Source organism: Cinclus cinclus, chromosome 19 (genome assembly GCF_963662255.1).
Source record: "Cinclus cinclus chromosome 19, bCinCin1.1, whole genome shotgun sequence".
Classification (NCBI taxonomy): Eukaryota; Metazoa; Chordata; class Aves; order Passeriformes; family Cinclidae; genus Cinclus; species Cinclus cinclus.
This window is the reverse complement of record NC_085064.1, coordinates 2,186,473-2,210,360: the sequence shown is the minus strand read 5'-3', so window position 1 is coordinate 2,210,360 and position 23,888 is coordinate 2,186,473. Positions and strand designations below refer to the sequence as shown.

The 23,888-nt window shown below is 46.5% G+C and overlaps 2 protein-coding genes across 2 annotated transcripts; one reads left to right on the top strand and one right to left on the bottom strand.

The window, feature by feature from the left end:
• Positions 1-76: 76 nt before the first annotated feature.
• On the top strand, positions 77-4,831 carry LOC134051691 (centriolin-like). Its single transcript, XM_062505640.1, has 10 exons — positions 77-197; positions 456-529; positions 902-1,090; positions 1,441-1,666; positions 1,843-2,048; positions 2,310-2,423; positions 2,977-3,246; positions 3,326-3,388; positions 4,324-4,506; positions 4,702-4,831. The coding sequence occupies exons 1-10, from the start codon at positions 86-88 to the stop codon at positions 4,771-4,773; spliced, it is 1,509 nt and encodes a 502-aa protein (XP_062361624.1). The 5' UTR covers positions 77-85; the 3' UTR covers positions 4,774-4,831.
• Positions 4,832-6,085: 1,254 nt separating this feature from the next.
• Positions 6,086-20,602, bottom strand: RAB14 (RAB14, member RAS oncogene family). The gene is made up of 8 exons (XM_062505671.1): positions 20,379-20,602; positions 13,581-13,639; positions 12,650-12,703; positions 11,061-11,238; positions 9,995-10,061; positions 9,098-9,185; positions 8,752-8,782; positions 6,086-8,100 (listed from the first exon to the last, which is right to left on the bottom strand). Exons 2-8 carry the CDS (start codon positions 13,630-13,632, stop codon positions 7,923-7,925), a joined length of 648 nt encoding a protein of 215 aa, XP_062361655.1. The 5' UTR covers positions 13,633-13,639; positions 20,379-20,602; the 3' UTR covers positions 6,086-7,922.
• Between the last annotated feature and the right edge of the window lie 3,286 nt (positions 20,603-23,888).

Genomic DNA, 23,888 nt, shown 5'->3' with positions numbered 1-23,888 from the left:
AGGATTTCCAGTTAACCAAGAATTTGATTCACACTTTAGAGACTTAACTGCTGCTGAAGACAGCAGCAGAACTGCACTGTCCAACATGGAGAAGGTGGAATTGGATGTTAAGAACCTGCAGCAGGAGGTGGAGCTACTGAACAAGCGGAAGAAATCAGTGAATGCAGAGATTGTTGCTGTCCAGGAGGATCTTCAAGGTAAAGATGAATTTTTGGGTTTAAGCAGTTCTTTTAAGAGAAATTCTGTTAGAAGACACACTTGAAGTGAACTGTATGATATTAAACATTCAGCATGCTCAGATGTCCACAGGCAGAAAGAATTTAACATGTTGAAAAGGTGGAAATTTCATAAACTGTGTTTGTTGTTCACTCTTTGCTCATGAAGAGAGAGAATTTCTGTGTATTGGTATTTCATACTGCTGATTGATAATGTCTTGCCACCACATCCTTTTCTAGGGAAAAAGGAAGAACTGGAAGCACTGAAAAGAGAACTGAATGACTCGAGGCAGCAGCTGCACCTTGTGGCACAGGTTGGTTTCAGTGAAACGTGTCCTTACGGTCACTCTGGGAGTCTGGTGTTGCTCCCAACCTGTTCATGTGGGCACAGCTCAACATCAGAGCCCTTCAGAGCTGAGAACAGGGATTGCTTTATTGCCTCCTTCTTGAGTGTGGAGTGGGTTTATTATTTCTTAGGAAGAAGATAATTTAAAAACAACCAACCAATCAGCACCTTCTGGTTTTTTATCTGGTAGGTCCTTCTGTGTTAAGTCACTCTGAGGCTGGCTTGAGTGGAAGGAACCCTGAGTGTGTCAGTGATCAGCTCTGTTCCCTCAAACCCAGACCTTTGGGGCTGGTTCCTCTTCCCAGCTCCTCCTGCCACGTGCTTTTGTTTTCCATTGCAGGATTTGGAGAACAACTCCAGGCAGCAGGAGGAGCTGCTCAGAGAGCAAGCAGCCCTGAAGGAAGAGATCCGAGGGTATTTAAGGAAACGTAAGGAATGCCAGGAGAGGCACAAGAGGAGGGAGAACCGACTGCAGCAGCTCCAGAAAAAGATTGAAGAGAAGGAAACAGAACTCGCCCAACAGGAATTGGTAATGAGCCCCCTGACTTGCCTCACTTCCTCCTCACCTTGAAAATAATTCGGGCCAAAAAGTTTGAGGTGTGAATTTACAACAAAACACAAAAGCACAGGTTGGTTTGGCCAAATTAGCTTGGGTTGGGTGAGGAGTTTCAGCAGTGTTACCCAAAAGAAAAACTGAGGGAGCTGTTTGGAAAGTGAGAGAGGGAAGAAAAATTGACAAACAATGTTTGTCTGTAGGGACTGTTAGACTGCAGTTCTTTCCAGTTTGTGCTGGTTTTACTTTTCTAATGTCTCTTAGTGATGGCTTTTGTTCTCCCTGAGTTGGTGCTGGTTCAAGCTCAGAGTGGGGGTTTCTGGCAGGTTCTTCATCGCCTCAAGCAAAACTCAGAGCATGAAGGGAAGAAACTGGAAGAATGTGCAGCTAAAATGAAGGATCAGAAAATCCTATTGGAAAAGGAACTAGCAGATCAACACAAGAAACTGGAGCAGGCAATAGCTCAAGTCAAGCTGGCAGAAGAGAGCCTTGAGAAGCTGGAAGAGGAGGAATCCCAGTGTGCAGCTCTTGAAGAAACCATCAGAAAAAGCAGTAAGAGTCACTGCACAAATGAACTGCCACCATCTCTGGGGGCTGAGCAGAATGGCACAATAAATATTTTTGTTCATCTTGTTTGGGTTCATGGTGTTTGGAAAATATCCACTGTATATGGAGTAGGCCAAGATCAACTTTTGCTAATCAGGATTTTTTTAAAATGTTCTTTACAGAACATCAGCTCTCAGAAAAAGAATTACAGTTACAACAAAAAGACAGAGAAATACAGTGTCTTCAGAAAGAACTGGAGGTCTCCAAGTGTGAGCTAAAGCAACTTCAAGGTCAGATAGTGTCAGAGAGGAGAGAAGCAGAAAAACAAATCTTGAGTCTGAGAGAAACACAGAAAATGCAAAGGCTGGAGCTTGAAAGCAAACTGCAAGTAAGTCCTCACTGAGTGGAGAAAGTTTGGGGGTTTGGGTTATTTTAAACAGCAGAATGATGGAACATCATTGTTGTCATTGGAGGAGCACAGTAATGCAACAACTTCCTGAGCAGACCTGAGGCAGGCAACCTCTGGCATTCCCTGTGCTGCACAGCACCCGAGTTACTCCTCTTTCTGCTCTGAAGGACTTGTGGCTTCTCTTAGCTCATGTTCTGCAGTGAATGCTGCAGTAAAAGGCATCTCCCTGCACTTTCCTAGGAGCAGAAGCATGGAAGTGGCAGCTTGCAGAGTGCCAGGGCTGTGCCTGAGCTCCTCACCCACAGCCACTGCCCTCGAGCCGAGCGCCTCGGGGGGGACCTGGGCCAGAGCCAGGTACAGCTGGGTGCCACATCCAGGGGGGCTGAGGGTTCATGGCTTCAGACAAGCTCATTTTGTAAGGTTTTGAATCTTCCTCCTGCAGTATCACAATTGAAAATACACCCAAAATTGTAATTTATGCAAATTACTAAGTGTTAGCAACATTCAGAGCTACTCGGCAGGCATTTAACAACTTGCCAGTGCCAGCTTGGGCCAGCTTTTTCTTCTTTAAATATTCAATTTAAATTAAAAATAATTCACCTTGTCTGACTCCTCCTAGTCCTTCAAAAACAAAAATTGTTTTGAAGCCCTTTAAAATCAGGCAGTTGGAAAGCATTTGGGAAGGTCCTGTAAGGTCAGAGTGTGGCAGGTTTATGTTTAACAACTCCTGGTAACTGGAGTTGCCTGTTCCCATCTGAGGGGCTGCCCTGGGAGGGTTAACATTGGAACCAGGGCAGAGGCTTTGGGATTTGTGACTGCAGTGCTCCATGGCCAGAGCAGCCTTGTTCAGTCACACAGGAAAAGCCCTCAGGACTGGTGTTTGTAACCCAGGTGTTCTGTGCTGCAGGTTAAAACCCAAGACCTGGAAGAGAGACAAAGGGAAATGGAGAGTGCAGCAACCTTGCTTAACCTGGAGGTTGAAAATGAAATTAGGACTGAGTTTAAATCTTCACGCTCACCTTCTCCAGACCCATTGGAAGATTTGGAAGCATCATTGGAAGCAAAGAGGAGTCTGCAGTGTGAGAGTGATAACTCAGAGACTGTTCCCTTCACTGCTGCTGACAGACAGCTCTTCTCCTTGGAAGAAAAGTTCAATATTTCCAGAGTCTTCTTACTGGTAAAATGCTTTGGACAGGTAGCTGCCCCTGCTGTTGTTGGTTCCTCTGGCTGAATGTGCTTTTTTTTTTCCCCCAAAGGATGAGCAGTGGCGGGGAGAAGCGCTCCGGGAGAAGCTGCAGCAGCAAGAGGACAGGCTCAAGGTGCCACAGCTGTGCCCCTCACATCCCTTGGGCCCCTTCAAAACATGATCCAAACAACCTGGGCATGTGGGGATCCTTCTCCAGCTCGGGCAAATCACTCTGCAGTGACCAGAGAGAGGAGCTTTGGGGGGGAACAGTACAGGCTTGGCTCTAGCAAAATGAGTAATTCTAATTGGCAGTTAATTGGATGTTTGAATATTCCAATAAGATTCTCTCATTTATGTCATCCAGTGGCAGAGGAGTTCAGCTCCACCCATGAGCACCTTAAGGTCCAGTCTCAGTTAGAACATGGTCATTAAAACCCAGCTTATTTAAAAATAACTCCCAAACACACTACTGTAACGTTTTCTTGTCCCCCTTGCCCTGTAGTTCTTGGGCAGGGAAAAGCTACAAGGTTTATGAGTGCTGGCCTTTCAGGCACTTAGCTTCATAATTTTTCACAGAAACCTGTACGTTCCAGCCAGCATAAAAAGACTGTGAGAGCAGCTCAGACTTTTTCCACAGGCTTTATTATTGTCTGTGAAGGGGCCAGGCTACAAGTCCAACGATGGGGGATCACACATGTACTTTTATGGGGTTTGGGGGGATCACAAGTAAACCAATGGCAAACAGGGTTAACACATTTTGGCCAACTACTTTATCTTTGTTTGGGACAACCAATTACAAAGAATCAAACTTAACCAATAGTATTCTAAAAAGATAAGAGAAAGAGCTTACATTTCTTCTAGCATAAGTCACTCTAAGCAAGTAGTTTTTCTTATCGCAAAGAAAGTTCCAGGGGGCCCTCACAGGGATATCTGCAGAGGGATTCATCTCCTGTACACACTACCCCCTGCTTGTAGTGAGAGACTCAACCTTGCAGCGTTTAGGGCTGACTGTCCACAGTGGGAGCAGTGTGGGAGCAGCCCTGCTGTGAGCCTCCCCGTGTGTTGCAGGCACAGCTGCGTTGCTGCCTGGCCAAGCAGGCCGAGGTGCTGCTGCAGGGGAAGCGGCAGACGGCCGGGAGCCTGCACAGCCTCCAGCGCCAGCTGCAGGTGCTGGACGACCTGGTCAGCAGCCCTGCTTCAGATTCCTTCTTCCTGCCCAGCAGCCCCAGCCTGGGTGTAGCAAAAGCTCAGGTAATGTTCTGCTGTGGACCAGAATGCTGATCTGGGGGGGTTAAAGGTTCTATTCTTGCTGGGAGTTGCTATAGCCTCTCTCCGAGGCTGGGCAGGGGTTTCTGAAGGGGTGGTCGCACCCTACCCCTGCTCTGGCAGTAGCTGATGTCTTTGGAAAGGCTGAGCTTTCCTCACAGTGGTTTGGGGTTTTTACAGGTCCCCGGCAGCCCGGGAAGTGCATTGGGATCACCAGTGCTGCATTCCAGCTCCCAGGGAATCTCTTGGTGATGGTCAGAGGTGAGAGGTGGCTTCACACCAGTTCCAACATCCCAGGAACACGAGTGGCTGGAAGCTGAGGGACTGTGGGGCAGCTGTGGCTTCACAGAGCACGCTGTCCCCTCCCAGTGCCAGCATTCCCTGGGCTGGTGTCCCTTCTGCTTTTTTTGTGTGTTGTGCAGAGGAGTGTGGGTGAGAGCTGCTGGGAGCTCTCCTGGGATGTGGAGTTACTGCTGCAGAAATTGTTGCCATCTTTCAGTCTTTCAGGAACTTTCCTGGTTCAGCTGTTTAGCCCCATGGCTGAACCCCTAGGGCAGCTGGTTCCACCCCAGCCTGGTACACAGGTGTTCTTTTGTAATGGTTTAAGGTACACGTGTTACTTGAAAAGTGGCTTCACTTCAAAAGCAAAGCCCAAAGCCCATCCACAGCTTGGACAGGGGTGCTCAGGTTCCACTTCTGAAGAGTTCTCCTACCTCACTGGGTGAGCCTTGTCTGAAAAGGCCTTTGCTGCTGCAAGACCTGGACTGTGAAGGTTTTGTACAAATGACAACAGTTGGTTTGGTTGGTTTTTTTGGGTTTTTTTTAAATATTTAAATGTGTATTTAAACATGACCAAACCAACCTCCTATTCAAGTGTTCAGCTGGTGGCCGGTTCCCACTTTAAAGAAACCTTGTGACAGGGCCTGAACTGTTGCCAAATGCACGGAGGTTTAAATACAATTACTTTGGATACTTCCTTAAAATAAACTTTTGTGATGGATGATTTTATCTGGGGGTGGTTGTGGATTGTTCTCCAGGACACTGATACTGGAGCAGCCCTGGACAGTGGCAATGCCCTGAGTGGAATGTGTCCAACTTTGGCATTTCTGTCCTTGACTCTTTCCTGGCTGCTGGGTGAGCACATCTCCCTCTCCTGAGGCTGCATCACTGGTCTGACCCAGGAGGATACAGACACAGCTTCTTAGCAAAATTTCAATCAACTTACTCCCTGCTTAGTAGAGGGAAAGCCACTTTGTAAATCCTTCAGACAGCAGGACAAGGCCCAGGCCAACACAGGCCAGGGGCTGTGCAGGGATTGTCCCAGGGATGGGCTTTGGCAGCAGTCTCAGTCTTGCCCTTTCTCATCCTCAGTAAAGATAACATTTTTCTATGCAGCCATTGTCAGAGTTCACTGGGAACAAACACCACCCAGCCCTGCTTCCCTTACAGAGCAGCTTTGGGAAGCACTGGCAGCTTCCTCTGGGAAACTCTGAAGTTTGTACCAAGTAAGGGCCAGGGTGAAAGCTGAGCACAAATCCCAGCACTCCAAGGAGCTCTCCTCAGAGGTCCCACCCTCAGCACACAGTGCCTGAGCAAGTAACACACAGCAGGGAGGTTTATCTAGATACAGGTACTTTATTTACAAATATTTAGATTAATAGCATTGTTACATCAAATGAGGAGTACAGCAGTCCAAACAGATCCTTTCTGTGACAGAAACAATAAGACCTACTGTAACTTACTCTGGGAGTACAGGTATTGCACCTCAACAAGCTGTAGTCATTACAACACTGACTTCACATCAGCAGCAGGTCGTGGTCCCTGGGCAAACCCTGGTGCAGCCTTGGGTTAAGCAGGATGCAGGAGCTGGAGGTCTTGAACATACCCATCTACTGAGGAACAGGAGTCAAAAAAGGACTAACCAGACAAACAAAGGGACAGCACACGAGTTACCCAAATCCTATTGTCTGCACATTCCAGTTTTGGCTTTTATTTAACATTGACTGTACAATACTCTGGTACCACTGGTTACTTAGAAGTCTGAACATTGTAGAGTTTTAGTGTCTATAGAGAGGGATTTTCAGACTACTTTGTATTTGAAACTCTGCAGTAAGCCTGAAGTGGAACATTGGATTGTGGTTAAGCACTTACTCCCTTCCATTTTTAAACCTTGTGTTGTTTTCCTAGTGAAGCTGCACAAGGAGCCACAGTAAAACCCCCCCATGAGTGCAGCAACACCCCGACAGGCAGGGTCACCACGTGACACCCCTCACACACAGGCCAGGCTGTGGCACCCCAGGAAGGACATACTTGAAGGCTTGAAGCAAAACCCTTAAAAAAAAAAAAAACAACAAAAAAAAACCAACCCCTCACACAGCACTGTTAAAAAAAATACAAGAGCAGTTAAAATCCCTAGAGAGCACATGTTGTTCCAACTGTCCAGTTCAGCCTCTGCCCAGTCCCAAAGTTACAGGTACAAAAGCAGGAGGTGTGCTGAAGCCCAAGAATGCCAAAGAGAAGCAGGTAGAGCACTGCTGAGTGCACAGGGGAGCATTGCACAGTGCAGAATGAGAGCCACACCCCACTAGTGTTAATGTCTGTGTCCCCAGCACCCTGGGGACCCCGTGAGTGACACCCAGTAGATGCAGCCCCGGCTGGGCTGTGCTGCCACAGGGGCACAGAGAGCTCAGACTGTACAACTGGGGGGTTCTCACACACTGCTCTAATGCCAGGCATCATTTTCTTCATTAAAATCATATACACAGGATGTATTTAACTGTTAGCTCAGTTCCTTCAAATTTTATACATATTTACGTTCTGTTAACAAAGGTAAAGGATAAAAGTGGCAAAAAAATGACATAAAGCTATTGAGCACAAGAATGAACAGATCGCTTCCCTGTGCCACCCCAACCCCAGCACATCCCACAGGGAATTCTTCCAACAAAAGCACAGCATTACAGAGCCCCTCGCTACCATCAGAAGTCATTTCACAGCAAAAACTTATCCTTTACTACTGACAGCTTGAACAGTTAGAGGTGGGGAAGAAAGGCCAAAGAACCATAAAGTAAACCATACAAGACAAAGCCCTGCAAAAGTGTAAAATCAGGAGTCCAGCATCAGTGCTCAGTTTAAATTATGTATCGGTGACACTATCACAAGGACAATCAAGGAAAAAAAAAAAAAAAAACTTCTAGATTTACCATGCAGGAGAGGTTTTATTACTCTACTTGCCTTTGATAACCTGATTACATCTAAAGTTGTTTAGCAGTTTAGTACTGTGTTAAACTTGTCTCAAGAGTTTTAATTAAACCCAGGAAGATGTACAGAAGATGGGGAAGCGGTCAAAAGCACCACTCCCTAGAGCCAGAGGTGAGGGGTCAGGAGGAGCCTCGGAGGGGTCACTAGCAGCCACAGCCTTCTCTCTGGGGCTGGGGTTCGCTCGTTAGCCGCCCCCCCTGCGGGGCTGACGGTTTGTGCTGCACGCCCGACTCGGCCGCGTTCAGGTCCAGGCTCCCGTCTTGGATGTTCTGGTAGATTTTCTTGGCAGCCTCCAGGAACGCGTCCTCCACGTTCTCTCCGCTGCAAGAGAGCGGCGAGTTAGTGGGGCTGCAGTGCTGCTCCAGGAGGGAGCTGGGTAGGCAGCGCCGTGGGAGCTGACAGGAACTGTTCTGTTCAGCCCAAGAGCCCAGCCCTGGACAGGGCAATTCCCTCCCTGGCCGCTGCACCCACAGCAGGAGCAGCCAGGAACAAGGAATGCTGCCAAAGCACTGAGGAGCAAAATAACCCAAGGCATCGAGCCACGTGCACAGGACAGTAACGACAGAGGCTCAAAGACCAGGGAGCCACTATGGATCAAAACCTCTTTTTGTTACAAAGTGCTGTTCCGACAGGTGCCAGTGGTGGCACTGGTGATGTGCTGATTGCCTGGTGGCCCTGGAGATCTGCTCCCCAGTGCCACAGCCAGCCCCAAGCACAGCACAGCAATTCTTCAGTGACTGGAGGGGCTGGTCATGACCTACAGACTAAACCTACAGCTCTGAACACACAGGGGAACGAACCCTTTACACACTGAACGCAGTCCACACTCAAATAAGGCCTGAAATCCAACTCGGTTCATTTGAATTCAACCAGTCTTTGCCTGAAATGCAGCCAGAGGCCTCAGTTCCAAGTTACTTTCAATTCACGGCAAAAAGACCCATCTGAACATTACCACAGCCAAAAGTCACTTACGTTTTTGCACTTGCTTCAAGGAACAATAAACCTGTTCAGAGACAGAAGTTTAAGAGTCAGTGCACAACACGCCTCAAAGAGCCCAAAGTCAGACACATCACGACCTTCCCATTACATGCAAGACACTATTTTAGTACTAAACAAGCTTTTGTGACTATGTTAAGGCATCAACACAAGCTGATTTCTAGAACTACACACAGTTATCAGACTGCCTGAGGCACAGCAGGAGTTTGTACATACAGTTCCATGACTCTGGAAGTGTAAGCTTGCAGCTATCAATGCTGAGGATTCACTTTAACATCACTATCTTGTAGGAAAGTACCAGCTCAAGAGAAAAAAAACACACCATTTTCTTCAGCAAATTGTTTGGCTTCTTCATATGTAACATCCCTCTGTGCTTCCAGGTCTGCTTTGTTTCCTATGAGGATTATCACCTGGGTCAGGAGAGACAAAGTTAGTCTGGGAAAAAGCTTAGGAGTCTTTTCACTGCCACCTTCATTATTAATAACTTTTTATAAAACCAAATGTGCAGAGCAGGTTATCTACACAAGCTATGCCCCCTCAGGAGAACTCTGCTCTAGCATTCCCCACTCTAGGAAAGCAGGAACAGCATCTCCAGCTGTCACTTCGCAAGGCTTTGGGGTGTTCTCATGAAATGAGGTCCTAAAAAGCAGTGCTGCTCTCTGCTCCTTAGAGCTGTACCCTGAGCCACTTCTTGTATTTCTTTAATCAGCTGCTAATCCAGACAGAATCTTTAGAGTTTTCTCATTGGTTCTGGTTTTCTCATTTTGGTGCTGAAGTATTTTAGAGGCATTCAGGAACAGGCTGAAGAACAACAGCTCTGTGGTATGGGCAGAGAGACCCAGAAGGATTTTCCTCTACAAAACCTGGTCAGCTTTTGCTGGAGATCCAATTGACATTCCAGCCTAAGGACAGCATTCACCTCATTACTGACACAAAGCAAGAAGGAGTAACACAACTCAGGGTTGGTCCAGATTTCATCCCAGTTTTGTCTCCAACTGCTTCAAACAGACCCTGAAAGGTGAGTGGCACAGGAAGACTTTTAGAGGAAGCCCTTTTGCTCCAGCTGCAGCAGGGAAGTGAATCACTGCACTCTGCAAGCGAGGACAGGAGCAGTGCAGAAATCACAGGCAGCCCTTGCAGAGACCACTGCAGTGCTTTGGCCTGAGCCTGCTGCTCAGGGAGAAGGAATCTTGCTTTTAATAAATGAAGTCCAACTTACAGTATTTGGATTGGTGAGGTTCCTTGCATCTGTCAGCCAGCTGCTTAAGTGATTATACGTACTTCTTCTGCAAAGAATCGGGACAGGACACTTTTAGCCTTTTATAAAATATTTAGGTGCCAACAGCACAGTCAGCATCCAAACACAGCAGCATCCATCATCCCTGTTCTCCCCACCTCAAGACAGACAAAGCAGCAGCAGTGTGGACTCAGACCACAAATCTGAGTCAACTTTAAACCCCTGGAGCAGCTCTTACACTGCCCCTGGAAAGCCAGACCAATTCCCACAGCTCTGCAAACAGACAAGGCTGATGCTGTTATGCACAGAACACATTAAAGGGTTTCCTGTCAAATACTCTTGCAGAACACACTGCAGCAGAACAGCACCTCAGTAGCAAACTGCAGAAGGTCATGTTTTACTCAGTATTTACACAAACAGGAAATACACCTACATATGCAGGAAAAAAGAGAGGTGCCTGAAGAATAAATATCAAGAACAGCCCCAGAGGAAGATGAGAGATGTGTGAAAGCAAAAGCATTTCATGTTGCATCTATGCATTATTGTTTGAGCAGCATCTTTAGCTGTCCCCTCTAGAGGAAGGCAGGATGGCTCCTGTGCAGTGCCAGGCTGCTGGGGAAGAGCCCCAGGTCAGGCTGAGGCCAGGCTCGCTCTCCCCACACCCCACGGGCAGTTCTGCACTCTGAGGACAGCCCTGCCAGGTGAGCCCTGCCATGGCCCCCCAGCAGCAACATCCACGTGCTGAAGAGCAGATTGTAAGGACAGAGCCAGTTCTTTAAAACAACTTCAGCACAGGCTGAAATACAAACTCCCCAGGCTCATCAGCAGTGAGACTTGCCAAGAAAAAGCCGCTCACATCGTTCCCCGCGTCTCACCTGCAGCTCTTTCAACACTGGGGTGTTTAGATAAGGTGTGGCAGGCACCACAAACAGGATGCTGCTCATCCCCACACACACAGAACCTCTGAGCCAAGGGCACAGACCAGACAGTGCTTGCAGGGCTGTGCACCCCAACCTTGCCAAGCACACCCCGACTCTGCTGCCCTTACCTGGTGATGTCGTAGACCATGAGAGCTCCTGCTGCTCCTCTGTAGTAGCTTCGTGTGACAGCCCTGAATCTCTCTTGTCCTGCTGTATCCCAGATCTGTAGTTTAATTTTTTGGCCGCTAACTTCAATTATTCTTGTGCCAAATTCAACACCAATTGTGTGGGGACAGTCTGCCATAACTGTCATGAAAAAGAAGAGCAAAGATCAGATCTTCCTAGGACAAGGTTTCCTTGCTGCAAAAATATGATTACCACAAGTTTTCAGTTCTCTTTACTAGATTTTTTCAGTCTCTAAAAAAGCATTTTTACAGCTACAGTTCCCAAACTGCATCATTTAACCAGAAAAGCTGTATTTCCTGAGCTGCTGTTAGTTTTATAAACAGTTATAAAATTCCTTGCCTTCTCTGCTGCTCTTTGGCCATACATATCAGAAGGTACCAAGTCAGCTGACTCCCAGTCTATCCTTGCAGAAGGTTAACTACTTTAATGCAGTAGGAAAAGACAATTTTTAGGGAATTACCAAGAAAGATACAGTTAAGAAGTCTGTCACATCTTCAAAAACAAATACCCAAGTTGGTTCACACAGGCCAATAGGATGACTGTCCAAGAAGATGCCAGTTTCTTAAGTAGCTACAAACACACCAAATCAAATCCAAAAAGGTATCCTTCTAGTTATGAGAAACTCATGTTAATAAGCCCATCAAGAAAATACAGACAAGGTGAGGACCTACTCAGGCTACCTGGATTTAGGGGCAGTCTCACAGCAGAGGTGTTTGGTTGTATTGCTTTGGCTTGGTGCTGACAGAACATTCTCCTCATGGACAATTTGACCATGTGCAAAATGGCATTTAAATAACTGGCTGATACTGCATTTTCATTACGAACAACAAGTCAGAAATTCCTATTTCTACTGCAAAACAACTATTTTAACTGCAGCTCCTACCCACTTTGTTACCACATCTCAAGTAGCACATGGTGATGCCTGCACTGAGAAATACCTCCAGACTTACTCACTGAGTGAGCTAACAGCTGCTGCAAACCCCAAAGCAACACACACCAGGAAGAACTGAAGCTAATTCTTAATTAGTGATGATACCATACAGGAGAAAATGTTTCAGCTGCAGCAAGCCCTAAACACCATCACCCAGGGCAAGCCAAGTGTCCTGCAGGGCTGCTCAAGGCTGCAAACAAAGAAAAAGTGTTCTTTTTTTTTTTTCCCCCCCCTTTGAACTCCTTAACAGCACTAAAAACTCCAACTGCTTGTGATCAAGCTACACCAATATTGAAAACATGCTAAGTTCAGACAAGAAATTTCTCTCTGTCCACATCAAAATCTACAGAAAAGCTGTAAAATCAGATCCAGTCCTCCCATTCCTCACAGGCAGGACTGGCTGGAGCAAGTTTTGCCATAACAACATCAATATTTGTTTCTGCATCTGCTGAAGTCAAACCAAAAATGTGACCCAGTACAATCCAAACTCAAACAGAGTAAGGCAGACACAAAAATGAGCTCATGCATGATGGGAACAGGCAGGGAAAAGGGATGAAAATGCCAGTTAGAATAAATATCATGAACTGAAATGATACTCACACTTCTTTTCTGTGAACTGATGAAGCAAACAGGACTTTCCTACACCCATGTCCCCTGTTACAGAAAGAATAGTTAAATCATTGTTGCAAGAAGCACATTTTCTTCCTCCCACACAACAAATGGTACAGAGACATTAATTTCTCAGGTCAGATGGGCAGTGTTCTATCCCTGGCTATATCCTCAAATTTATCAACTTTGACACTAAAGCTCTGGTTACAGCTACAGCTTGCAAGCAGGAACAGAACACTCAAGAAATAAGTTAATTTGTATTACTGATTTTATAACTGTATTTCACAAGGTTACAAAAAGTACAGCTGAAATGTAAAATATACTTGATGTCTGCTCCTGTCTTACTGTGGAAAGAACATCAAAGATACTGACAGCCACCCAGAACACCTCAAGAAATTGCTTCATTTCCACTCATCCTCTTGCACAATGCCAAGAGTGAGACACAGCAAGATCTTTTAAAGAACCAACTTTTCCAGGGGCTGAGGCTGTCACAGCAACCTGACTTACAAACCTGCACAGTAACACTGCAGATCATTTACACCTACACAAGGTCATTAACAATTAAACAATTAACAGCAAGACCAGTTCGTCCAGGACAGCAATAAATGCAATCCCTTAGTCCCTGACTAAGCAGCCAAGGAAGCTGCAGCTAAAAGCAATATTTAAACACAAAAATACAGCCTGACAGAGGTTTATGAGCCTCATGCAATGGTTTCCAGTCAGCACTTGTGTCTTCAACATAAATTCTAAAGCCTTTGAGATTAATGATGCAAAATGCTCCAGTAAATGCTAAAGCTGTAGAGAAGTGTGGTGACCTGTGGGGGCTGAGGTGGTACAAGCACATGCTGAAAGCAGTGTGGCACAGCCACAGGCTTCTCATGTGTCCACACAACATACACAGGTGTGACCCACTGGTACTTACCAATAATGATGTACTTAAAGATGTAGGAATAGTTGTAAGGTGCAGTTGCCATTGTGGCACTAAAATAAAAAACAGAACACATCAGAACTGGTACTTGTTCCCTGAAGACGACCCAATTTATCCAGTTTAGTTCACATAAAGAAAAATCCCCTTCCTCTCTTCCCCCAACCACCCTTTCATTCACAGTTCAAATGTGTGCAGTTCCCCACAGCCACTGAATCAGTGGCACAGCCAGCCAGCAAAGCTCTCCCATTGTTTGCTCTGAGCCCCTGTCAGTAAGGCCTCCAAGCACAAACACACTCCAGGGTAGTACTGATAATCAATTTTATCCAGAAAGACTTAAAGCTGTTGAAAAGCTCAGTCCCTCCTTGCCCTGCACAGTCCCTGCCAGACCAGCACTCACCCGCCAAAGAGCTGATGTACAAACCGAAAATAAAATCTGATCCAGCACAAAATCTGGAGAGATTTAACAAAAACAGCAAGTTGGAACTGTTACACTTCTGAGACTTGCACCAGCAACAAAGGAAGCAGTGCAGCTTGCAGCAAACAGCTAAGATTTCAAAGAATGCTGTAGTAGCCTTAACTGGGGTCCGGGCTGCTGCCTGTCCGTGTCGGAAAAGCGGTACCAGCCACAAATCAGATGTTCAGGAAGTTGGTTAACATCTCTGTGGCTTTGTCAGCATGGCAGGGTTACAGCAAGGCTGCTGAGCAGTTTCTCTTTTTTAAAAGGCAAAGTACTTGTAACATTCCAGAATTTTCCTAAATGTAGAGGGAATTAGAATTGGCTTCGGCTGTTTAAATCTGCAAGGAGTAAAAGCTGACTTGGTAACTAACACTTAGCCAGCATTACACATCTGTAAGGGCCAGATGTTGCCAGGTAACACTGAAGATGGGAAATGCCTGCTTTTGTCCCAGGCTTTACGTTAAACTGGATCCACTGACCAGTTAAGCAAGTGGAAAATTTCTAGCAGGAATTCAGCACTTCCCTTGCTGCTCCTGCAGGGCAGATAGCCAGCCATTACAAACACATGGTACTCCTTACAAGGAACACTGCTGGAGCCTAGAAAGGTTTTCATTAGGTCATGTGTCATTCACATGACAAAGGAAACCAATACTGGAAAGAAATACAAACAGAGGAAAGCTTACAGGCCCTGGGACTTTCTCAAAAGCAAAGTACTGTTCCTTGAACCACAATTAATCCCTCTCAGTGAACTGCAGTCATAAGCAAGGTGACCAAATCTCATTGCCAGCACAGAGGCAGCAGCCTCTGCTTCCCAGTGCTGAGGTTTGAGGCAAACGTGCTTATCTAGACCTCGCAGGGGAACAACTCCCAGAGCAGCTAAGAAGGGTTTAGTGAGTGCCAGGCACTGCTCTGCACCTCGTCCACGCCTGGCTCAGATGGAAACACTCACTTCTCCTACCCCAAAGCCTAGAGAGACACACACTGTTCTACTAAACCAAGTTTATTCCAATATAGGAAATAAAGTGACAATTTGGACACCAAGCAAGCCAGCAGCTTTACTGCCTTATTTCCTGGAAGATTCCAGAGTTGCAGTACCAGCTTCAACACGTGCTATTGGGCTATTTTCAACAGCAGTAAATAAAGACAAGTCACTGCTCCATAATGAGTCCCAAATAAGTGTGTCACTGTGGAAACATCCAGTCCTTCAAGTTTCCTGCACATCTTCACACATTATGTTCTTTTTCTTCTCCAGCATGTCCCAGCACAGTAAACTGGGCATACAAAGCACATGTTCCTGCAGGACCCTTCACCTGCCACCTCCTTTCTGAGCACCATGCTCACAGCTCAGCTCCACTTGATGGCACAGAAACTGGAGGTCCTTCAGGTAACTGGAAGTGTAAAAGAAAGCCTGAAAAAACTGATTCATACATGCAAGTACTTCAGCAGGAGAGCAGGAACTGCCCTGTTTTCCACAGAAAACAGCTGGATGTTACAGCCACAAGACACCAAGAGCACCAAAGATCTCCTGTGCATTCTGAGGATGGAAATAGCCAGGAACTTACGCTGTTAAAAACCCCAACCAAACCAACCAGCATCATGAACTCCAAGACAGGGAAACAACCACTTGTGTGGCTATGAAATCCTCTCTTCTTCCCTGGACCAGGAGGCCAAGGAATGCCAAGTACTCCCAAACCCAGGGAAGTTTCACATTCCTGAGCACACGACTTTAGGATATCACTGTGTGCTAAACAATGTTGTACTGCTCTGCTGTTCCAACCAAGAGGGAAATGCATTGCTACCCAAGTCTGGGAAGCAAGAAGGACTTTTTTTAAAGCATGGACAAACTGGGAACTCAGTGCAGTCTCTGTCACAAACTGAATTTGAAGCAAGTCTCAACTAGATCTTCATTGCTAAATGTACAGCTCTGTTCATTTGTCAGACTGTTTCTGCTTGCTGAGATATGTCCATTTTCATTATGCCCTCTAAGTAAGGTAAGTCTTAACTATGCTATTTCAATACAGAAAACTACTGGTATTACATTTATTCCAAGGGTCACATTACAGAAGAGATTCTGAAATACTCTGAACCATTAGTAAAGGTCAGGAATTTTTTCTGGAGAACAGATGAGTCCTTTAGATAAAAAAATCAAATAAAAACCCAAGCAATACTAAAACAACCAAATAAACTTTTAAATGTTCAAATTCCAATAAAGAACAGCAGGAATTCAAACTGTACTCAGATGTTGGAATAAAAGTGATATTCCACAAGGACTCTGTATTGAAGGAGGGAAAAAAAATGCAACCAACTAAGCACAGAAACCCTGCTGAGAATTCAGCCTTGGAAAACTGACCACCTCAGCATTTACTGCAGACGAAAGAAGGAAGTCCAGACAAGAACAGGGCACAACTGAGCTCAGTAAATTCTAAACCATCAGCTACATGTCAATGTTGATGCACCGATGGCCATCACCCATCTGCAGGAACTCGAGTTCTGCCTCCACCCTCTCTGCTCCAGACATGTGAATCTCAGTAATTCCAATAGGGGGGGATGGGGCTTTCCTCTTGGGAGAGCAGGAACTGCAGGGCTGAGAAAGCTGCACATAAATATCCACAGCTCAGCCTCGGCCACTGCTGGCACTATGACATCAAAGCTAACCAGCCATGAGTTTACTGTTAACAGAAAGCAGAAGTTTAGTCTGGCAGCTTGGCCTACCTGCCATCCTTCTTCCAGGAAAGTCTGCCAGCTCAGTTTTGGCTCCCTTCTCCCAGGTAAGGCTGCCCTGGAGCCCAGAGCATTATTGCAGGATGGCCACTGGCCAGAGGATCTCACTAAGCACAGATTTATGCTCATTTCAAAGCCTACACAATTCATTTCTGTACTACATTAAGACTGGACATTTTACAGTGACCTGTGTTGCCAAATCCATTTCCCATGTATCAACTTCTTCCTTAGAGACTTTTTTTTCTTTTAAATAAAGTTAAAGATGACCTGAATGAAACACCAGTACATCTACATCTCCTCCTCTAATCAACAAGCACTACACAGACACTTAGAAATCTCACTGAAGACTTATTTCAAGTATCAGCTACATCCGTACTCCCTGAGATAAGAGTGTTCTGGGCACATTGCTGTAACATTCTTTATCACAATAACATAACTGTAAATATCAGACTGATGCCAGCCTCTGCAAGACCTGTGCAGTTCCTTCCAGCTCAAGGACACAGTTTTAACTCTTCACTGGATATCAACTGCATTGAGAAATTTAGTATCTTTATGCTCAACAAGAAGCAGGTGTGTCAATAAGACCAGAAGCTGCATGCAGAGGGTTTATGAGACACTGCTGTGGTTCATACCATCAGCTGATGGATGGTCCATGTGCAGAGATGAGACCTGGGGAAAAAATTACACCTTCCAACCCAGCAGTGCCCAATTGTTACTGGTTCCCTGCAAACCACCACAGCCTGCAGCCAGGGAAGCACTGGTTAGTTAATCTGAGCAGAAGGTATTCTGCACTCCATCTGGGCAGCCAAGTGTTCTGTGCATCATTCTCCAAGGATGTGCAGCAGGAAAAGCTTTCAGCTGAAAATTTACTTGGATGTTAGTTAACAGACAACATTAAGATTGATACGGGGGAGGAGCTGAAGAGAGTTGTTGAGGTAGAATTGAGGTAGAATTGTTTCATTTCATAACTGCAATTTTCCCCTGATAAGGACTTTTTTAAGCACACAGAACCATGTGGCTCAGCTGGTACCTTACTTCAGCAGGCTACCAGAAACATCCTGTGAGTGCTTCAGTTATGGTCACCTGTAAGATCACAGCATACTGAAGGTAATACCAGTTCTGTTATCAATTCATTCACCCAAGCGCTGAGTTCCCACAGGTCTGTTGTCCACAGCAAGCTCTGAGGTCTGCTACAATTAGATTTCACTGTGGTTGTCTGGCTTTCACACACCAAGGACATTCAAGTCTTCCCAAACCACATCAACATCTCAGCCTTCTTTAAGACAATGCTCTGCAGCCACCCTGCTCTGCTTATTTATTCATTTTTGCAAGCTTGGCTTTACAAAGCCCTGCTGAGCCTGATCCCTAAGGAGTGTCAGAGCCTGCTGCAGCCTTCACACCTGTCTGACATCACTTGTTGCTGGCCAGTTCCTTACTCATCCCTCAGCTCTTCCAGAGTCATCCTCCCACTTGGATTTCACCAAAGTATCCAATCAGCACAAGACAGGAAATTTGGCTGAGCTGATCTGCTCACCCAGCAGCCTCTGAGCTGCTGTCCAGGATCACTTTGCATTTCCTTGTTATTCCCACCTCGAGTTACTCTTCCCCTGACAGTACACGAGGCCTGCAGGCTGGCTCTGGGGCTGAGACTGCAGCTCTGCTGAGCCTTTCCAGGCTGTTCTTGAAGAAATGCATTTGATATATTCCCATATCATGTAAAACACCTTAACCAGGTGAGGACTAGGAGGTTTTTCTAAAGGCTTCACAGTCCTTCACTTCTCCTTCCTCCAGGAGAACTCTGTTTTTCTTTTTAAATCAAAGCTACAAATCACACTACCTTCACTTTCCAACTTTCCTCACCAGCTCTCCAGTCACACCCACATTGTCCTGGTTATCCTACTAGTTTCACATCCTGCTTCATTAAGTTACTCCATTTTGCTTCCTAAACTTCCTGCATTTATATGTGCACACCTCAATTCTCCTTAACCACACCCCAGAGCAGAGCTGAACTAATCACTGCCTACCTGTCCTCATCAGCTCGAGCACCTTCTGCCATGTCCCTCCCTTACCCACTTGTACTTCCTCACTTATCCTACTCCCCTCTTCCTACAGAGCTCTGCAACCTGTTGTGTGTCTGCTCACAGCAGGAGAACCAAGGTCCGGAGATATCAGAGAAATTTGGGACAGTGTATACAAAACCAGAAGAGTTTTCTGTCATTCCAACAAATCAGAACGCTCTGGAGTCATCACCTTGGAAAACACAGACATTTTAGGTAAACATTAACTAAGGTCTGCCTCCTGTTTCAGGAAGACACAGCAAAATGAGAACCAATCTTAAGCAGGTTTCATTAGATACCCAGAGTAAGCATGTAATTTTAAAATATTATTTATATTTTACATCCCAGTATCTCCAGTAGAACAGGTTTGTTTCCAAGCTGCTGTCCTTCATAAGAATTCTTTTTTTTTTTTTCAGTTACTCATAAAATGCAAAAGAGGAACTTCTTCCTTCCACTCAGATTTATGACATGTTCAAATCCCTACAGGAAGCTAGCAAATTCCTTTCTAAACCATATTAAATTGTGACATTTAGTAATTAAATTCCCCAAGGTTCATATTTTCTTCCTATTCCCTAGCAATGTCCAAGCACAAGGGCCCCTCAGTCCAAACCATGACAAGAATCAACCTCAACCAATGCATTCCACAGGATAACATCTAGCTCCTGTAAAAGATGTGGTGACTTGGGCTTTGATAAGATTTGGGATCCAGCCGACCTGAGGGAATCCTGTTCACTAAGGGGCTCTGTTACCTCTGAAGAACATCCCAACACAGATCTAACCTGTTTCACAGCAAAGGCCACACCGAGTAACCTCCAGAGCCACTGCCAGGGAGACACCCACCTTTGCCTGGCTTTAGTGCAAGGATAATTCAGCACAACTCAAGTTCAAGACAAAGCTACCTACAGATGTTGCAGATACTTAGTGTGCTGCAAAATGGAAATAAACAATGAAAGGAAAGAACAGAATTTCACTCTGTTTAAGCCTAAGTAAGCTTTGACAAAAAACGCAGTCTAGAATACTTTCGCTCCTTTCTCATCTAGGAAGTGGCTTTTCCCTCAACCCTCAAGTCATTTTTCTGTCAAAGTTCAAGACTGCACAGGACAGCGTAAGAAAAGTTGAGATAACGCAGCCACATATAGGGTACAATACACACATACACACCCTACGTGCAACTGCAACAGCTCCTAAGGGGGAGACATAGAAACACATATACAAAAATATCGCCTGTGGCCGGGTGTTTGCTGGTGCCGCTGCCGACTGTGCGGTGCAGAGGAGCAGTGGGAGGCGGCGGTGACACAGAGCAGCACAGCGGCCTAGTCCGGCCCGCAGCCTCACCCCGCTCGGCCCCTTCCCCACCCTGCCGGCCCCGGGGCCCGCCCGCAGCGCCCTCGGGGCCGCACGGCGCCCTGCGGGCCCGCCGGGCCGCGCCTCGGGGCGGCACCGGCCGGGAGCACCGCGGAGCGGGACCCGCCCCGGTCCGCCCGGCCCAGCGGAGCCCAGCGCGGGGCCTGGCGCTGCAGGCCCGGCCGGCCGGGCGCCCCTGCCGGCCCCCCGTACCTGTGCTCGGGGCTCAGGGAGCTGTGCAGCGCGGCTGTGCGGGCGGTGCCCGGTGCCCCGCGGGCTCTGTGGCTGGGCTCGGTCCGGGCTCGCTCCGCTGCCTCAGACGCGGCTCCGCTGCGCCCCCATCACCCCCGCAGCCAAGATGGCGGCGCCCCTCGCACGGGGTTTCCCCTCCCACTCTCGACGGGCACCGGGGCCGCACAAAGAGTGGGCGCGAGGGCGCCGCGACGCAGCCAATCACGGCGGCCGCTGTCCGGCGAGGCCACGCCCACCCCGCCGGCGCGAAGGGGCGGGGCCGGGCGGGCCGGGAGCGCGTGGGGGGCGGGGCCGGGAGCGCGCGCGGGGCGGGGCCGGGAGCGCGCGCGGGGCGGGGCCGGGAGCGCGCGCGGGGCGGGGCCGGGAGCGCGCGCGGGGCGGGGCGGGGCCGGGAGCGCCCGCGCCCTCAGGCGGAGCAGCGGCGATGGCGGCGGCGCCTCAGGGCGGAGCGCGGTCTCCGGCACCGCGGAAAATCTCGGATTTCCTCGCTTTTCCTCGTGGAAAAGCGGCAGCGATCCGCCCGGAACTCTCAGCTCGCCAGGAAACGGTTGGAACAGGAACAGCCCGGCACGGTGCAGGTACGGGGTTGTAGCACAATGTCCGGCACCTCTGAGGGGCTCCAGAGCCCCCGTCTGTCTCCAGTATCATCATCCGGTGCTTTGCCGTGTCCCGTGACATGAACTAAGTTGTTCATTTTGGGCTTTGGTTTCTTCAAATCGGCTTTTTAAACACTTGTGACTAAAAAATACTAAAAACCTAAAGCCACAACGTGCTGCCCAAAATCTCACAGCTCACGGGATTCAATAATAAAAAATAAATCGGTGGTTTAGGAGCTGTTAAACTGTATCAATAAATATCCCAAATAAGGATTGTATTTCAGTCCCACACATTATAGAAAGCATGAAATTCTGTTGTGTGTCAGTGTCCAAGACTGACATTGCAATTTCTCCACTGCCGTAACATTTCTATGGAAGTATTTTTTCCAGAGTGGGAATTTTCCATCTCCATTACTGTGACATTATTAATTCCATTGCCTTAGTGCAGCCACATCCAAGGGAATCCTCTGCTTTCCATGAATCAGCCACCCCCTAATTATTACTTAACCTCTACCAGGGAGAAACTGCATGGTCAATAACACTCCTTGTTATCTGGGCAGAAACCTCATCGAGTGAAAAGCACTGATAAAAAACGATTAGAATGTTTCCCCCTTCATGTACATACTAAATAAGTCTCTGAGTGATAAAAAGCAAAGATTCAATAGAAAATTACAAAATCTGCCGGCAATGTAGTACAAATGTAGGACTCCTGTCAGTTATTGTCAGGTTCCAACTTCAAAACAGATAACACTGTGCAACAAAATCCTTTTCAAGTTTTGCAAAACCTTATATGGAGTGACTTTTACTAGAAAAATAGGTCAAAACAAGCCAGTGAGAATGATTTCCACGAGAGGGAGTCTTTAAACAGAAAATGACCTGAGCGTTGTGACACAGTTGCAGTTTGGTTTACTGACTTGAAAAATATGCACTTCCCTGGTGTTGCCCCAAATACTACTCCATTAACACAGACACTGTAATGAGAGGTTTTAAAATTCAGAATTGTTCAAGTATCACACACGAAAATGCATTGAAGACTTTTCTTTCTACGGTCCGGTGTTGGTAGAGTCAGGCAGGCAGGGTGAGCTTCCCTGTTTTTTCAAGATGGAATTCATACAGGTAAATTAATTGCTGCTATCCATGGAAAGGGCAATGGGTGCACAACCTGCCAAGGGTGGGAGTGGCTGATTGGAGCTGCAGCTTCTTTTCCAGTGGAAATTCCAAGCAGTCCTTTCCCCCAGGCAGGCACAGGCTCCTCGGGCTCGCTGGGGTTTGCTCACCCTGCTGCACCTCTCCAGTCACACTCACAGGGTGGCTCTTCCCCCTCCAGTGCTCATCTCCAGGATTACTCAACAGCTCTGAAAATCACTTTAATCTGGAGCCTGGCTTGTGGGGAATTTGAATTGTGAACAGAAATGAGAAGCAGTTTTGGATAGAATTACTTTTGTTTCTTACCTGCAACAAAATTAAAAGCCATTACCTAAATGCGAGTAAGATTCAGCTTTTTAACTGAAATCTCCAAATTTATTTTTTGTAAAACTGCCTTCCTTTCTGAGATGATGCAAAAGGCAACACAGATTTGCTTCAAAACTCCTGGTTTTATATGCTGTGCTCAAATATTCCTACAAAATTTAAAGTTCACAAAAGACGTGAGCGAGAAGGATCGAGTAACAGCATCTGCATTTCTTTGGTTCTTTATTCTTGTGAGTGCTTGAAAGCCTGCAGCAGTTTTCCAACAACAGTTATTGAGAAAAGGCTGACTTCAGCCCATTTATTGTGAACATCTGGACAGAACCTAACAACAGTAATTAAAACCCACTAAATTGGTAACAATACCAAATTGCCAGGGGTAGAATCCTCCTCTGTAGTCCCACCCTTCCCTGTGGATTTCTGCTGGGTCAGTCCACTCTTGAAAAGCCTTTTCCACGTGTCTCTTTCTGAGGTCTCTGTCAAGAGAGTGGCATCCAAATTTCTTGGTCACGTGAGCCTTGCTCTTGGGTTTATTTCTGTACCACAAACCCCAGGAAAAGTAAAGACTCTGAGTTAATGCAGTTAATAGAAGGTTTGAGGATTTAATTCTTTGCAAATAAATTACATGGAGCGATCTGTAGGATCTGCTTCCTTCTTTAGAATGCATCCTTGTAAGAAAATAAATCTAAATATGATTAAATTACACATCAGCACTCAGGAAGAGCATGGGATTGAATGGAATTTTTTATCTGTAACACTGTTTTCCCCGAGGACAGCAGTAAGGAGGCCAGACTGTCAGAATTTAAACTGTCACTAAAAAGTAGCTAAAGTCAGGTTTGTCTATCTGTCTTCTTCCCCTGAATCCCAGCTTCATCTTCTGGCTTTGCTCAAGTTTCTCCAGACAGAGACAGAAGGGAGAGACACGGGATTTTTCAGGAACTAGTTTGAGGTACACTTCTGTGGGAGTTGATCACGTAATACTGGATTGGTCACAGATGACTGACTGGTCTTTACTTGTATTTTATTTTTGAGTTGCCCAGTTCTCCTTTCATCTCTTACCATTTCAGTTTTGTGGTGTCTGTAGAAATGTTCCTGTGGTCAAGTTTTCTTTTAGTTCCTTCTTTATCTTTTTTAGTTCCTTCATCTCATGTAAAATAGGCAGCCCAAGCCCTTTGGCACTTCTACAATCTCAAAGCTTCCAATTAAACTGATTAATGATAGAAGAACATTTGGTCCAAGGGTAATTCTGGTGTCAGTAGATGCAGCTCAGCTGGATTCTCTCTGCCAATATTTTGTGGGAATGGCAGTATGGAATGGAAGTGTACCCCTTTCCACAGGAATTTCTACATTAATATTGAGGAATACTTCCAAATGCATACAGCAGTGAGCCCACTTGATGGGGTCAGTG

Bases quoted from the DNA above. Each gene is read 5' to 3' on its own strand.
- LOC134051691 (XM_062505640.1), top strand. From the start codon at position 86: ATGGAGAAGGTGGAATTGGATGTTAAGAACCTGCAGCAGGAGGTGGAG. The intron at 198-455 runs GTAAAGATGAAT...ATCCTTTTCTAG, and splicing joins TGTCCAGGAGGATCTTCAAG to GGAAAAAGGAAGAACTGGAA. The intron at 1,667-1,842 runs GTAAGAGTCACT...TGTTCTTTACAG, and splicing joins AGAAACCATCAGAAAAAGCA to AACATCAGCTCTCAGAAAAA.
- RAB14 (XM_062505671.1), bottom strand. From the start codon at position 13,632: ATGGCAACTGCACCTTACAACTATTCCTACATCTTTAAGTACATCATT. The intron at 12,704-13,580 runs GTAAGTACCAGT...TTTCTGTAACAG, and splicing joins CTTTAAGTACATCATTATTG to GGGACATGGGTGTAGGAAAG. The intron at 11,239-12,649 runs GTGAGTATCATT...TTTTCATGACAG, and splicing joins TCAGTTCACAGAAAAGAAGT to TTATGGCAGACTGTCCCCAC.